Raw genomic sequence first — 15,630 nt, 5'->3', positions numbered from 1 at the left:
GCGTGTGAGGGTCTCTGTGGTGTCCGTGTCTGGGGTTTCTGGGCCCAGGGACGCTTCCCACCTCAGTAGCTGTGGCCAAGTCACACTGGAGGTCTGCAAGCTGTGACGAGTGTCCGAGAGCTTGGGACAGTGTCCGAGAGCCTCTGCCCCACTCCTCATCAGCGCTCAGGGTCACTCATCAGTTCTAGCTGGTGACGAAGGCTTTTGAACTAACGCCATCTCCCAGGACCCTCCTCCGCAGTGTCCTCTGCCGCCTCCCTCAGAGGGAGGCCTTGCCAGGTCCCACGTGATGCTCCATCTCCATCTTTACTCTTTTTAAATTTTTTTTTTTTTTACAAATTGTGGTAAAATACCCAAAACATAAAATTCACCATCTGAACCGCTCAAGCAGGAAGCCAACAGCACTGGGTACCTGCACACAGTGCAGCCACCCCCAACACCCACCTCTGCCCTTTGTTTTCCCAAACAGAAACTTTGTCTGCATTAAACACTGGCTCCCCACCTCTCCCCAGACCCCTGGAGACCGCCCTCCTGCTTCCCTCGGAGTGGATCGGACGACTCTTAGTACCTCACACAAGCGCAACCAGAGTATCTGTTTTTTCTTTTGATATTATAATTATTTTTTTTGCAGTGCCAGGTATTGAACCCAGGGCCTCACTCATGCTAAGCAAGCGCTCTGCTCCCGAGCCCACCCCCAGCCCACCTGTGTCCTTTTGTGTCTGACTTATTTCATTAGCGTAATAGTTCAAGGCTCATCCACGTAGCACGTAACAGAATCTGCTTCTTTTTTAGGGCTGAATAGTATTCCACTGCTTGTGCGTACCACATTTTTCTTACCCATCCATCCGGGGGTGGGTTGGCTTCCACCTTTTGCCACTGTGAATGATGCTGCTGTGGTTACATGTGCACATCTCCAAGGCCCTGCTTTCAATTCTTTTGGACATGTGCCCAGAAATGGGAGCTGCTGGGCCACACGGCAGCTCTGTTAATTCCCCCTGACAGAAGTGCGCCTCCTCACCCATGCTAGCGGTTCTGCTTTTGGTGGTTCCATCCTAAGTGGGTGACGTGGGTCTTGATCTTGATCTCGGGGTCTTGGAATGCGTCTCGGTGACGGGGAGCACCTTACTGGCTGTTTGCATATCTTTGGACAAATGTCTCCTTGAGCCTTTGCGTTGCCCATTCAAAAAAAATTTTTTTAGCTGTGCATGGACACGATTCCTTTATTTCCTTATTTTATGTGATGTGAGACTTGAACCCAGCACCTCACACATGCTAGGCAAGCGCTCTGCCTCTGAGCCCCAGCCCCAGTCCCCTTTGCCCATTCTAATGGCATTTTGTGGTCACTGTGAGTCGTCAGAGGTCCCTGTCCACCCTGGATTTGCCAGAGCTGATCAGACTTATGACTCGCACACACTTTCTCTCCCCCGTGGCTCCCTCTGCGTCCTCTGACTGTATCCTGACGCACAGGCCTTAAAGGCTGACGCGTCCAGGTTCTCTCTTCACCTGTGCTTATGTGTCACATGCTTTGTCCTTTTTTTGTGGGGGAGGGGTACTGGGGACTGAACTCAGGGGCACTATCCCACTGAGCCCCATCCCCAGCCCTATTTTGTATTTTCTTTAGAGACAGGGTCTCACTGAGTTGCTTAGCACCTCGCGGTTGCTGAGGCTGGCTCTGAACTCAATAGTCCTCCTGCCTCAGCCTCCAAGCCGCTGGGATCACAGGCGTGCACCATTGCACCTGGCCTGCTTTGTCCTTTTAAGTGGCTGTGGCATAGTCCCATTGAGCAGCTGATCTAGAATCAGGTCCATTAGCGAATCCTGAAGATCCTGCCTTCTGAGTCTGACCCCTGCTCCCCAGGCCCTCGGCCAACACCCTGATGGGCTCCATCTCTTGCCAGCTCAGCAGACTTCCTCCGCCATGGCCACCCTGCGGCCGATCCTCAGCTGCACCCTGGGAGCTACATGCAGCAGACAGAGCCCGTTAGAGCCCAAGTCAGAACTGCTCAAAGCTCTCTATGGCTCCTGATCACCCAGAGTCAAAGCCAGTGGGGCCCACAAAGCTGGGGAGGGGTGGTGTGGCCTCCACTGTATCTCTGACACAGTTCCCTGGTGGTGTCCTCTACTCCACCTCAACTGTGCAGGGCTGGGGATGCGGCTACCTCAGGGCCTTGGCGCTGGCTGCCCCCTGCAAGGCCCACTCCCTTTGTGCAAGTGTCATCTCCACGAGTGTTGAGAGCCACAGCCAAAGGGGCCCCAGCAAACTTCCAGCTGCCAGCAAACTTCCAGCTGCCGGCTGATGATTGGCTCACAGCGGCCCCAGCAACATCTAGCTGATTGGCTCCTCGGCCCCAGCAACATCTAGCTGATTGGCTCCTCTGCGGTGATGCTCATTGGGCTGTTTCCCTGCCCTTTCAGACCACGGAGCTGCTCATTGGGGGACTTTTTTGGCTCCGCCCACGTGACCCAGCCAATCGGCCTCAAGAGCAGGAGGATTGTGGGAGGTGTGGAGAAGCTTGTGTGGGAGAGAGAGGCTTGTGGAAAGCCGGTGGTGGCAGTTGAGGCTCTGAGGGTTTTTCCTGAGAGGCTGTTTTGTTTGGCGTGTGTGGTTCTAAAAATAAAGTTAGTTTCTTTTGACAAGTGGCTCCTGATTGTGCCCAGCCAGACTGCGGCATTTGGTGGCTCGCACGGGGAGCGACTGAGGGTAAGTGAACTGCTCGCCCCTGAGGGCAGGGCGAGAGGATGGGTAGCCATTTTAAGATTCCTCTTTTATTTTGCTTCACTTTTGTTTTAAGTTGCCTGTCCCTGGAGATGAGTGAGACGGAAGAAAAACCGCTCACATCTGAGGAAAAACTATTTACGTCTGAGGAACAGATAGGGAGAAAGGACGGATGCACATGTCAGGAGGATAGAAAGGCCATAACGACTTTTTGTTGTTCCCTTTTTATTTCATTCTGTCTCGGTTTTGTTTGGCGTCATCTTGTTGGGTTGTATTATAGTAGAAATACGGGATCAGAAATTAGTAAAAAACAAACTGAAAGAGTGTTAAGTAAATTGTTAGAGGAAGGAGGCATCCCAGTAAAATCAAGAACAGTCAGGGCATACGTTGATACAATACAAAAATGTAGCCCATGGCTTTTTAAGGAGGAGTTGTTAAATATATCACAATGGAACCATCATGGTGAAGATTTAAAAAGAATAGAAAAGAAAAGCCCAGGGACTCTGCCAGTTGGCACATTGCCATTGTGGACGTTCATATCTTGTTTGCTTAGTCCAAAGCCTTCAGTTCAGACAATGGTAGAGGAAGGAGAAGACATAATGATTCAAGTAAAAGAGAAGGTCTCTCAAGTTAGTCAGACAGAGGAAAAGATTCAACTCAAAGAGAAGGCCTCTCAAGCTAGTCAGACAGAGAAAGAAAGTGTAAAACAGAAAAAGCCATCAGGGAAGTTACAACAGGACTGCTAAACCTTCTACCAGGGTGTAGTGCAACCACAGCACCACCTACAGGAGACTGCTACTAACACCTTTCTATCACCAGAGGGCGTAAGTGTCCAACCAACAGCGCCACCTCCATATGCTGGGAGGCCCCCAACCCCCGCAGTTGATAGTTGGGATCCTGAGACAAGATCTCAAATATTAACATGCCCTGTATTTGAGGCAGGAGGGCAGCGATTTTACCAAGTTTTAAATTTCAAAACAGTGAAGCAGCTAAAAGAGGCTGTAACAACCTATGGTCCTCAAGCACCCTTCACTGTAAGCTTGGTCGAATCCATTAACAACTTGAACATGACGCCAGCAGATTGGGCTAATATGTGTAAAGCTGTGCTAAATGGAGGACAATACCTGTTATGGAAGGTTGCCAATGAGGAATTTTGCAAGGAGACGGCTAGGCGAAATGCAGCAGCTGGTTATCCTCAGAGAAATCTAGATATGTTGTTAGGAAAGGGACCTTATGAGGATCAGCAGCAACAAATTGCATATGATCCTGGCGTATACGCACAAATTGCTGCAGATGCAATTAAGGCATGGAAGACTTTACAGGGACATGGAGGTTTACAAGGTCAATTATCTAAGGTAATACAAGGAGCTAATGAACCTTATGCTGAATTTGTAGATAGGCTTATTCAAACAGCTACCAGAGTTTTTGGGAATACAGAACAAGCAATGCCATTACTAAAACACCTGGCTTATGAGCAAGCGAATCGTTGGTGCAGAGATATCATTAGACCATGGAAACATGAAGATTTAAACACATATATTAAATTATGTAGAGACATTAATGAACAAGAGCAAGTCGTGGCAGCTGCAGTAAAACAGGCTTTAGATGCCAGAGACATTAATGAACAAGGGCAAATTGTGGCAGCTGCAGTAAAACAGGCTTTGGATGCCGGGCCGAGAACATGCTACGGTTGTGAACAAGCAGGACATTTTAAAAGGAGTTGCCCCATTGGAGGAGGGTTTGACAAGGCTGGGTGTCAAAGGAGTAGAATACCAGGTATTTGCCCACGATGCCGTAGAGGGAGACATTGGGCTGGTGAATGCCGTTCTCAAACCACCATAGAGGGTACTCCATTATCAAGGAACGAACAAGGACCAGGTGTTTATCCACGATGTCGTGGAGAAAGGCATCTGTCTCCATTGCCAAGGGATGGACAGGGGGGCCCAATGCTCCGGGGCCCAAAACCACAAATATACGGAGCACTGGAGGAACCCAGCAACCCCATCAGGGTGGTGCCCGGGACACATTGTCCATCAGATCCCTCATCAGACAAACCAGAGGGAGCGCAGGGTTGGACATCTGCGCCTCCGCCAGAGCAGTACTAACTCCAGAGATGGGAGTTCAAATCATTCCCACAGGGGTGAAAGGACCTCTTCCCAAAGGAACAGTAGGCTTATTATTGGGACGCAGCTCTTCTACTTTAAAAGGACTTATGATAAGTCCTGGGGTAATTGATCCCGATTATGAAGGTGAAATAAAAATTATAGCCAGTTCTCCAAAGGGTATATCAGTAATTTCACCAGGAGATAGAATAGCACAGTTACTAATAATACCCAGCCTACATGATAAATTTTCCAGTCGTACTGTAGAAAGAGGTTCCAAGGGATTAGGCTCCACAGGTGTAGATTGGGCTATGCTTTCTTTAAATTTAGATTCTCGCCCCATGCTAAAACTAAATATTCAAGGACATGAATTTAATGGGCTACTGGATACAGGTGCAGACCTTAGCATCATCTCTCGTCAAGAATGGCCAAAACATTGGCCATTACAACAAGCCACTCAAACGCTTCGAGGCCTAGGAGTGGCAACTAATCTCCATAGAAGTGCAATGGTATTAGATTGGAAGGATCCTGAAGGATGTGAAGGAACTATACAGAGGATTGTTTTAATATGTAAACAAAAAAGAAGGTTAACAGATCTGTTTGTTTACTTTCACCTTTCCTTTTCATTATATTTAATAATTCTCTTAAAGATAATGTAAATTGTTAAGAAAATTGTTTTCTTTTAGTGCCTTCTGTAGTGTTACATAATTTTTTCTTTAGCCATTATTGCCAGAATTCCTATCTTCATCCCAGTGCCGGTGAAGACAATGTAAATTGTTAAGAAAATTGTTTTCTTTTAGTGCCTTCTGTAATGTTACATAATTTTTTCTTTAGCCATTATTGCCAGAATTCCTATCTTCATCCCAGTGCTAGTGAAGTCAAAGATAAAACCAATCTACAGCTTCTACAATAGCCATCACTGAACTGCTTGCAGAACTTGCCTGGACACATTGTGAGCTCACCTGTATGCATTGTGAACTATCTGTTGGTACAGCGAATTGTGGTAGTGCTGGAGTATTTTTGCTGATGGTGTCACCGGTGGTACAATTTTTCAAAGGAGCCCTCAATTGGCTTAATGTCATGGCATTTTGCATCCTCCTCTACTAGTGATGGTCTAAAATTTGGGGGCCAACAGAGGTGAGGCAAAGAACCTCACCCCCCCACAGGTGCAAAGGCCTATCCACAAGTATGGCTGTATGCTGGACCGGTAGTCAGTGACGGGTATGATCCAATTGCAGTGGTACCAACCTAAGACAGGAGGCTGACGCCTAGAGGTCAGTTCATCCGATGACGGGTAAGGACCATATGTTGAATTGGACTGCCTAACAGGCACGGTCCCTAAGCCACATGCTTGTTGTTTAAACAGAGAGGGGGAGATGTTGAGAGCCACAGCCAAAGGGGCCCCAGCAAACTTCCAGCTGCCAGCAAACTTCCAGCTGCTGGCTGATGATTGGCTCACAGCGGCCCCAGCAACATCTAGCTGATTGGCTCCTCAGCCCCAGCAACATCTAGCTGATTGGCTCCTCTGCGGTGATGCTCATTGGGCTGTTTCCCTGCCCTTTCAGACCACGGAGCTGCTCATTGGGGGACTTTTTGGCTCCGCCCACGTGACCCAGCCAATCGGCCTCAAGAGCAGGAGGATTGTGGGAGGTGGGGAGAAGCTTGTGTGGGAGAGAGAGGCTTGTGGAAAGCTGGTGGTGGCAGTTGAGGCTCTGAGGGTTTTTCCTGAGAGGCTGTTTTGTTTGGCGTGTGTGGTTCTAAAAATAAAGTTAGTTTCTTTTGACAAGTGGCTCCTGATTGTGCCCAGCCAGACTGCGGCACACGAGCCCTCTCTGGACCACCTTAGGTCCCCTTCCCCTGCAGTATTTTCTCCATCACAGAACACGATGAAGACATTATTCACTCACCTCATTCATTGTGTGTCTTTCCAGGAGAATTTCAATTCCCCGAGAACAGGAATCACTTCTGACTTGTTTGGGAACGTGTCTCGGGTCGGGACCCCGGCCAGAAGGCATTTGATGGATGGCTACACGAAGGCTGAGCCTCTCTTGTCTGTCTGTTGGGCATTTTGTTCCTGTTCGTGGCCTGTTCACGTCGTGGGAGCACCTGTCAGATTCGCAAGGCACCCTGTGGGTCTCCAAGCCAAAGGATCCACCTCCATCGCTCCTGCAGTCCCAGAGCCCGCCACGTGGTGGCAGCAGACACCCAGACAAGCTTCCCTGGGGCCGCTGGGCCTCTGGGGACTCCAAATCCAGGGTCTGAGGGTGCTGGCCTGGCAGCCCCAGGATCTGACCTGCCAACCCATGAGGCAGGTGGGGAAGCCGGCCTCAGAGAGGAGGCGGTGGGGACAACCTCGGTTGCTGCAATCCGGAATGTGACTGCTGCTTCTGACCCTTTCCAGTTTCCTGGGATCTTGGGGGAGTCCTCCACCTCTGGGCCCCCTTGTCCCCATGGGCCTGCTGTGTGGAGGTTGGCATGGCCGCCAAGGCCAAGCCTCGTGGGGCTGGGGGAGGTCTGGGCGCTCCCCTGGTAAGGGAGATGCTGTACCCAGGGTCACGCGTCCGGAGCCTGACAGGGACCTGACACCCTTCTTACAGGTGGGGACTGAGGCCAGGGGCGAACACCAGTGTGGCCAGAGGACCCCAGCAAAGGGGGGACAGAAGGGACCAGGGTGCACGTCCAGCATCGGGGTGCCTTGCTGGCCTCCTCCAGGTCACCATCAAAGAAGCCAGCGGCGGCCTCGTGCTGGGCAAGCAGCCTCCGTCCTGCAGGGGGGCGAGGGTGTGTGCTCTGGGGAGGAGGGTGCCCTCCCCCAGACCCGGCCTGCCTCAGGCCACCACCGAGGCACCACGTGGGCCCAGCCTAAGCTTCGGGGTTTAAAAGGAAGCTGGGAATCTGATTTAGACGTGAAGTCGCCTGATGGTTTTTATATAAGCAATAAATTCACTTCAGAAAAATCATCTCTAGCGGGGCGCGGTGGCCCACACCTGCAATCCCAGCAAACCTGGGAGGCTGAGGCAGGAGGATCAGAAGTTCAAGGCCAGCCTCAGTGACTTAGTGAAAAGGCCCTCTCCCAAAATAAAAAATAAAAAGGGCTGGGGTGGGGCTCAGTGGCAGAGCTCCCTTGGGTTCAAGTCCAATGCTGAAAATCAAACTGAACACCAGCGGACGAATTGAACACATCTGGGCTGGATTTGGCCACTGGCTGCCCTTTGAGACCCCTGCAGGCCGGACGGGCGAGGGGAGGTCTCTGGGCTCCGCTGCCTGCAGGGCTGAGGAGGAGCCCCACACAGCCTCCGGGCATGAGGCTCCTGACCTCCCCTTCCTGGGGAGAGGGTCAGCGTCAGTGGTGGGCAGCAGGATCTGTGGAGCAAGAAGCCTGGGACCCAGAAGGGCTGGCTGTGCTCCCACCACGGGCCGCCTGGGGCCGCCCTGGAGAGGACCGCAGGGGCGTTGTCGTCCCCAGAGATGAGGCAGTTCCTCCTGGAGGCCAGAGAGTAAGACTCCGGTGGGCCTGAGCTGGTCCTTGGGGACTGTCTTTCAGGGTCTGAGTTACCCCTTGCTCCACGGTGTGACCCTAGGCCACCCTTCTTTGGCCTCTGCTTTTCCGTCCAGGATGTGGGACCTTCCACTGTCAGACTCACAGAAATTGACTCCAGACCCAAGGGAAGGCCACAGCCTGGAATGACTGCTCTCATCCCTCCTCAAGGTGACCTTGAGCAGACACTTAGCTCTGCCGGGCCAGGCTTCCTCCTCTGTAAAGTGCAGGTAATAACAGGGCCCACCTCCTGCAGATTTCCAGGAGGATTAAGTGAGTTAATACACACAGAGGACTTAAAATGTGGATCAGAGAAGGAAGAAGATCGCCTGAGGACACACAGCAGACCTCCCAACTGGCTTCAGATCCCCAGGACTCACTGCGTCTTCCCCAGAACCCTGTAAGGCCAGAGTTGAGGGCTGAGGCTCACAGTGTTCACTGGGCATTTTGTGTGTGGTCACGTAGCCCAGCTGTTAGGGGACCCCCGCCTTTGTCTCAGCCTCTTCCATGCATTCCCCGTTAGCTGAGCACCTTCTGTGTGCCACATGCGAGGCAGGGAGGGAGCAGCAGTGAACAAAGGAAACCCGCATCCCTGTCCTGAGGGCTGGCGCTGGGCTGGGCCAGCAGGGACAGACAGCAAGACAGGCAGGGGGACATGTGAGGTCATGAGAGTGGTGAGGGGGGGAGCAGGGTGTGAGGGGAACCAGGAGGGCTTGGGACAGCTGCCACCTGGGGCAGAGCTGAGGGAGGGACTCCTCCTACTTAGGGCCAGTCCTCAGCAGTCTGGGGGAAACTGAGGCAGACAGCCCACCTAGGGTAGCTGAGACACAGCGGGCGGGAGAGGGAGGGCCTCCAGGAGGCCGAAGCCCTCCAGCGAGGTCTGGAGTCTCCTCTTCTGCAGGAAGGCCTGGCTGGGTGGCCCTGGGGAAGTCGCCACGCCTCTCTGAGCCTTGATCCCTCCCCAGCCCAGAGGCTGCTGGGAAGGACAGAAAGGCGGCAGGCAGGGCCCTTGTTTTATCCTGTCCCTCCCTGCCCCCCACCCCCAAGGGCGCACTGAGATGTCATTTCTCCAGCTCTTGGGGGCAGAGGTCACCCCAGCTCAGCAGATAACACTAAGGTTGAGCAATGCCTGCCCGCCCGCTGGGGCCAGGCTGGGGTCAGTGGGCCGGGGGTCAGCTCCAGGCAGGCTGTGAGCTTCTGCCTGGCGGCCTGGGCTGGGAGTGACAAAGGTGGGCCTAGGTGTGAGGCTGGGGGTCACAGAGCCCTCTGAACCAGGTGGAGGAGGCAGGAGGTGGAGGAGGCAGGAGGTGGAGGCCGCAGGCTGTTGCAACCCCTCCCCGTGACAGTGGCAGCCCACAGCATCTTCCTGGCAGGTGAAACAGTGACCCTGGCCAGGTCCACCCCACAGGCAGAGTAGGGACTTGCTAAGATGGGGGAGTCCTTCTGTTTCCTGCACACCGCCCCCACCCAGGTGGGGCCTGGCTTGATTCCCTCCCCAGCGGCCTCAGGAACAGGCTTTGTGGCCTTTGTGGCCTCTGGGATTGGCAGGCAGGTCTTGGGGAGCCCTGCCTGCCAACTTTTCTTTGGGGACAAATGTGGGGACGGGAGGCCATGTAATCTGGGGTCTGCTGCGTCCCCCTCCATTGGTACCCTCTGTGGGGGTCAGTTTCTCTCTGACATCCCCCTGGTCCCAAGGGTCTTAAAAGTTAAGCGTCGTATCTGGGAATCCGTCGTGGGGACAGCGCTGCTACCGACAGTAGCAACACCCTTCACTGAAGCTCAGAGACGTGGAGTGACTCACAGTGACACAGTGTGGCAGAGCTAAGTAGCCCCCACCCCTTCCACCCTCTCGAGGCCCAGGTCGGGGTGGAGCGGGGCAGGAGAAGAGCTGGGTGTGGTCTAAGCGACCGGCAGGTGCTGCGGGCGGGACTAGAGAGGGGCGCGGCTGAGCCGGACCAAAGCCCCCGCGGGGAGCGCTCCTGGCCTCACCCCCATTCTCAGGGTCCCCGTATCCACGGTGGCTTCAGGGGAGTCTCCAAAGGTGTGGAATCCTCTCCTTCCACGACCTGGGGATCGAGTGGGGGGCGCAGGGACAGAGCGGCGGCTGAGGAATGGCCCTGGGGATGGGATGGTCCCTTCTCCAGGAGCCAGGGCTGGGGCTTGGGGTCTCCCAGGTCCGAGCGGGGTCAGGAGCGTCCTGCTGTAGGACCTCGGTGCTGGCCTGGGCGATACAGAAACCACTGCCTCCTCCAGTAGGGGGCGGGCCGCGGCCGTGTTTGGGTGGGGGAAGGCGACCAGGTCGCCCCCTCCCCGCTTCCCTCCCCTTCCAGTGCGGCCTCCAGCCCGGAGGGGGCGGTCCGGGGGCGGGGTCGCACCTCCCCCTCTCCTTCCCAATCCCGGGGCTGCCGGGCAGGGGTGGGCAGGGGGCGTGCGACCGCCCCCCGCCGCCCGGGGACCCCCCGGAGGGCGCGCTCCCAGCTCCTGCGGGGCCGCCGCGCCCAGCCGCCGCCCTCCTGGGGGTCTCGGGCGGTCGCGGCCGTCGCGTTCCGGCGGCAGCGGGAGGGGCCGGGGCGGCCTCTCAGTGACGCAGCCGGTTACCATGGTCCGCCTTATAAATAACCGGGCTCCCGAGAAACTTTAGCGAGTCAGAGCCGCGCACGGGACCGGGAAGGGGACCCATCCGAGGGTCCAGCGCCAGCCCCCGCACTAATAGCTGCCACCCCGGCAGCGGCGGCGGCAGTAGCAGCAGCAGAAGCAGCAGAAGCAGCAGCAGCAACAGAGCAGCAGGGACACAGGCGACAGCCCAGAGCCGGGAGGCCGCGCCACCTGCGGGCCGGCCGGAGCGGGCTGCCCCAGGCCCCCTCCCCGGGCACCCGCGTTCATGCAACGCCTGGTGGCCTGGGACCCAGCATGTCTCCCCCTGCCGCCGCCGCCTGCCTTTAAATCCATGGAAGTGGCCAACTTCTACTACGAGGCGGACTGCTTGGCTGCTGCGTACGGCGGCAAGGCGGCCCCCGCGGCGCCCCCCGCGGCCAGACCCGGGCCGCGCCCCCCCGCCGGCGAGCTGGGCAGCATCGGCGACCACGAGCGCGCCATCGACTTCAGCCCGTACCTGGAGCCGCTGGGCGCGCCGCAGGCCCCGGCGCCGGCCACGGCCACGGACACCTTCGAGGCGGCTCCGCCCGCGCCCGCCCCCGCGCCCGCCTCCTCCGGGCAGCACCACGACTTCCTCTCCGACCTCTTCTCCGACGACTACGGGGGCAAGAACTGCAAGAAGGCGGCCGAGTACGGCTACGTGAGTCTGGGGCGCCTGGGGGCCGCCAAGGGCGCGCTGCACCCCGGCTGCTTCGCGCCCCTGCACCCGCCGCCGCCGCCGCCGCCGCCGCCCGCGGAGCTCAAGGCGGAGCCGGGCTTCGAGCCCGCGGACTGCAAGCGGAAGGAGGAGGCCGGGGCGCCGGGCGGCGGCGCAGGCATGGCGGCGGGCTTCCCGTACGCGCTGCGCGCCTACCTCGGCTACCAGGCGGTGCCGAGCGGCAGCAGCGGGAGCCTCTCCACGTCCTCGTCGTCCAGCCCTCCCGGCACGCCGAGCCCCGCCGACGCCAAGGCGCCCCCGGCCGCCTGCTACCCGGGGGCCGCGCCGGCGCCCGCGCAGGTCAAGAGCAAGGCCAAGAAGACGGTGGACAAGCACAGCGACGAGTACAAGATCCGGCGCGAGCGCAACAACATCGCCGTGCGCAAGAGCCGCGACAAGGCCAAGATGCGCAACCTGGAGACGCAGCACAAGGTCCTGGAGCTCACGGCCGAGAACGAGCGGCTCCAGAAGAAGGTGGAGCAGCTGTCGCGCGAGCTCAGCACCCTGCGGAACTTGTTCAAGCAGCTGCCCGAGCCCCTGCTCGCCTCCTCCGGCCACTGCTAGCGCGGCCCCCGCGCGCGTCCCCCTGCCGGCCGGCCCCCGCTCCCGCCGCCGCCCCGGTGGCGCCGGCAGAACTTTGGCACGGGGGCGCTCGGCAGCGCGGGGAGCCCGTCGGTAATTTTAATATTTTATTATATATATATATATCTATATTTTTGTCCAGACCAGCCGCACGTGCAGATGGGGCGCCCGCCCGTGGTGTTGTTTCAGGAAGAAACGTCCCTGTGCACAGATGCGCTTGAACTCTGTCCCCCGCCCCTCTCGGGCGCCAGCGGGCGGGCCGGTTTCGGAGTTGATGCAATCGGCTTAAACATGGCAGGACGCGTGTGTACACGGGACTGACGCAACCCACGTGTAACTGTCAGCCGGGCCCTGCGTAATCGCGTGAAGATGTTCCTACGGGGCTGTTGCTGTTGCTGTTGTTTTTTTTTGTTTTTGGTCTTTTTTTGTATTATAAAAAAAATCGATTTCTATGAGAAAAGAGGCGTATGTATATTTTGGGAATCTTTTCCGTTTCAAGCATTAAGTAAGAACACTTTTAATAAACTTTTTTTTGAGAATGGTTAAAAGCCTTTTGGGGGCACTAGTTGGCTTTTGATTTTTTTCTGTTCGCGGATTTGCAGGCGCTTGTTTTTGCGTTTCTCGGGTGTGGGGTGGGGGGGGGGCTGTGAGGGGGCTGCTGTTATTTTTGGAGGTTTGAGAGCTGGGTTGGGGGTGTGCAGCCGGGTTTCCTCCTCCTCTGCTCCTCCCCCAGGGTCTGCTGGCAGATGGGGCGCCGGCCCCTGGAGGATGGGGAGAGAGTGCTGGGTCAGGTTTTCAGGGTGACTCAGCCCCCCTGGGTGCTGGGAGCGGGGGCTGGGAACCCTGCGTGGGGGAGGGGGAGGCGGGCTTGGGGTCTCTGGCTGGCCCTGAGTGTCATGCTTGGGTTTGGAGGGGCCAGGAGGCCTGAGACCCCTGTGCTGTGTTTTGGGGGCCAGACAGGCCTGTCACTCTGGGAGGAGGAGCTTGGTGCCTCGGCCCTGCCAGCCCAAGTCAGGGCAGATTCTTTTGGTAAGAGGTGGGCTGTTGAGAAAAGACTTCCATGGTGTGTGTGTGTGTGTGTGTGTGTGCGCGCGCGCGCATTAAGAGGGAAGCCAGGGTGTGTGCGTGGGCGAGTTGTTTGTGTGTCTCTGGCTGGTTTATGTGTCCGTCCAGCTGGGGAACCCTGGGCCAGGTGGAGGGTGGGGGCAGGTCCGACACCTACACTGCCTTCCCCGGGGTGGGAGACTTGCCTTCTTGGTCCCAGGTGGCCACTGAGGCCAGCCTCTCCTGCGTGCTCAAGGTGGCTGTGTCTGGGTTTGAACCTGGGGCCCTTATCCCCGATCCCTGGGACAGCCCCCGCACCCCGCTCCATTCCCGAGTGGAGGCTGCGGATGGAGGGCTGGGAGAGGCGGGCGGCCGTGCCTGGTGCGGGGTGTTATATAAGCTCCTGCTCTTGTTGTTATTTTCTTGCCGGGAGGCTCCTGGCACGACGGCTTTGGTGCGGCGTGAGCCCGCCAAGCTTTTGCTGAGCCTGTGTCAGCAAACCCTGTGGCCCCATCCCACTTAGACCCCATGGATGCCTGGGGGAAGCTGGGTGCTGTTGGGCGCCTGCTTTAGAGCCCTGGGTGGCTTTCCGCTCTCAGAGCCGGTGGAGAAGGAGCTGGCTGGGGTCACCCTGCCCTGAGGAGTCCCAGCAGCTGCCAAGGGCCTGGGGCAGCCTGGGATCTTGGGAGCAGCTGCTGAGACCGAGGCTTCAGGAAGCGGGGAGCTTCCCCTTCCCCTCCCCTCTGGGGCCTGGAGTGTGGGAGACAGATGGGGACCATCAACCCGCACCGGCCAGGACCAGGAGCTGAGGACCCCGGCAGCCACCACCTCCCTGGGCTGGCGTCTCCATTGTTGGCACCAGGGCCGTGCAGAGCACTGGGTGCGGGGAACTGCACTGTAGCCTGGGCCTGGGGGTGGCCCCGACAGGTTTGCTCTGGGCCCTGGGCACGTGGACCGCGTGCCAGGAGGGCGCCTGCAGCCCTGGTGGGTTCAGGCCTGGCCACGGTGGCCCGCATGGCCTTCCTTAGTACCAGTGACCACACATGAGCTCAACTGCCTCCAGGATTTGTGTACCCAAGGGCAAAGCCTGGGGGATGGGGGGCAGGGGGCATCTCCCCAGTCCCCACTGTCCCCTTTGTCACTGAGAGCGGGGCTGCTGCTGCTCACCTGTTTTGCAGAGGACACACAGGTGAAGGGGAGCAGCCGGCAGCCACCCTCCCTCTTCCTCCCCCAGTTCGTTCCCCAGTGAGTAGCCCGAGGTCACGGAATGAGGTCCACGTTCATGGACGGGCCCGGCTGAGTCCCGGGTCTCTGCGGAAGGTTCCGCTTTCCCAGAGGAAAGTTCAGGCACCCCAAGTCCCAGAGTGAAGTGGCTCCCACCCGGTGTCACAGTCTGGAAGCAGCAGAAAGATCTGAAGCCCAGCCCCCTGGTGACCCTGAGAGGGCAGGAAAGCCGGTGCTGGGCTGCCACCCCGGCTTGGCCAGGGAGCTCTGTGGCCTGGTGTGGGAGCGCTGGGGACAGGGCTGTGCCAGAGGACCCAGGGGACGTCATGATGGGGTGACATCCACCCCATGGGTCACGAGTCTGCAGGGCGGAGGGACCAGTCCTTTCAAAAGTTCAGAGACAGAGGAGTGGGCTGGGGAGAGGCGCGGAGCAGGCCCAGGATGCGCCCAGGTGGAGAGCAGCAGGGTGAGTGGGGACTGGGCAGGCCACCGGGGGTGAGGTCACCAAGCCCAGCTGTGGGGAGCCTGGAACCCCAGCCCACACCCCTCAGGTCAGGGGACAGAACACGTTGCACCTCCTCATCCCACCCGGTCGTCCCATGGCCTGGTGACTGGGCCTACTGAAAAGGGCGACAGCGCACAGACTCCCGTGAGGGGCTCTTGCAGTCTCCTCAGCTCCTCAGCCTCTTGGAGGCTGCAGGTTCTGCCACCAGCATTTTCCTGCCAAGTGAACGGCTCAGAGAGGGGAAGTGACATGTCTAAGGCGCACAGCTCCTGGCAGAAGTCGGCCACTCCCTCTCAACACTGCAGAGTGGCCCTCGCCCCCAAGGGCCCGCTCAGACTTGTCAGGATCATTTTGTCCTCATCTCTTATTGTCCAGTTATTTTTCATCATTTAGACAAGCATTTATTGAGCACCTGCTGTGTGCAAGCCCCGTGACTAGGTGCAGGGGCCTTGCAGTGACCAACATGAAGGAGAGACGGGCACTAAGCATTCAGTACCTGGAACAAGGCAATGGCAGGTGGGGACAGGGACTCCCAGGACAGAGAAGTGGGGCCGGGTGACGGGGCCC

General features: G+C 57.5%; 1 protein-coding gene across 1 annotated transcript; it reads left to right on the top strand.

Moving 5' to 3' along the window:
• Positions 1-10,911: 10,911 nt before the first annotated feature.
• On the top strand, positions 10,912-12,841 carry Cebpb (CCAAT enhancer binding protein beta). The gene has a single exon (XM_046433118.2). It carries the CDS (start codon positions 11,238-11,240, stop codon positions 12,270-12,272), a length of 1,035 nt encoding a protein of 344 aa, XP_046289074.1. The 5' UTR covers positions 10,912-11,237; the 3' UTR covers positions 12,273-12,841.
• The last annotated feature ends 2,789 nt before the right edge of the window (positions 12,842-15,630 follow it).

Source organism: Marmota monax, unplaced genomic scaffold (genome assembly GCF_021218885.2).
Source record: "Marmota monax isolate L192 unplaced genomic scaffold, Marmota_monax_Labrador192_F-V1.1 WCK01_AAM20220418_F8-fsc00014, whole genome shotgun sequence".
In the NCBI taxonomy this organism is placed as follows: domain Eukaryota; kingdom Metazoa; phylum Chordata; class Mammalia; order Rodentia; family Sciuridae; genus Marmota; species Marmota monax.
This window is presented reverse-complemented; position numbering and strand designations above follow the sequence as displayed.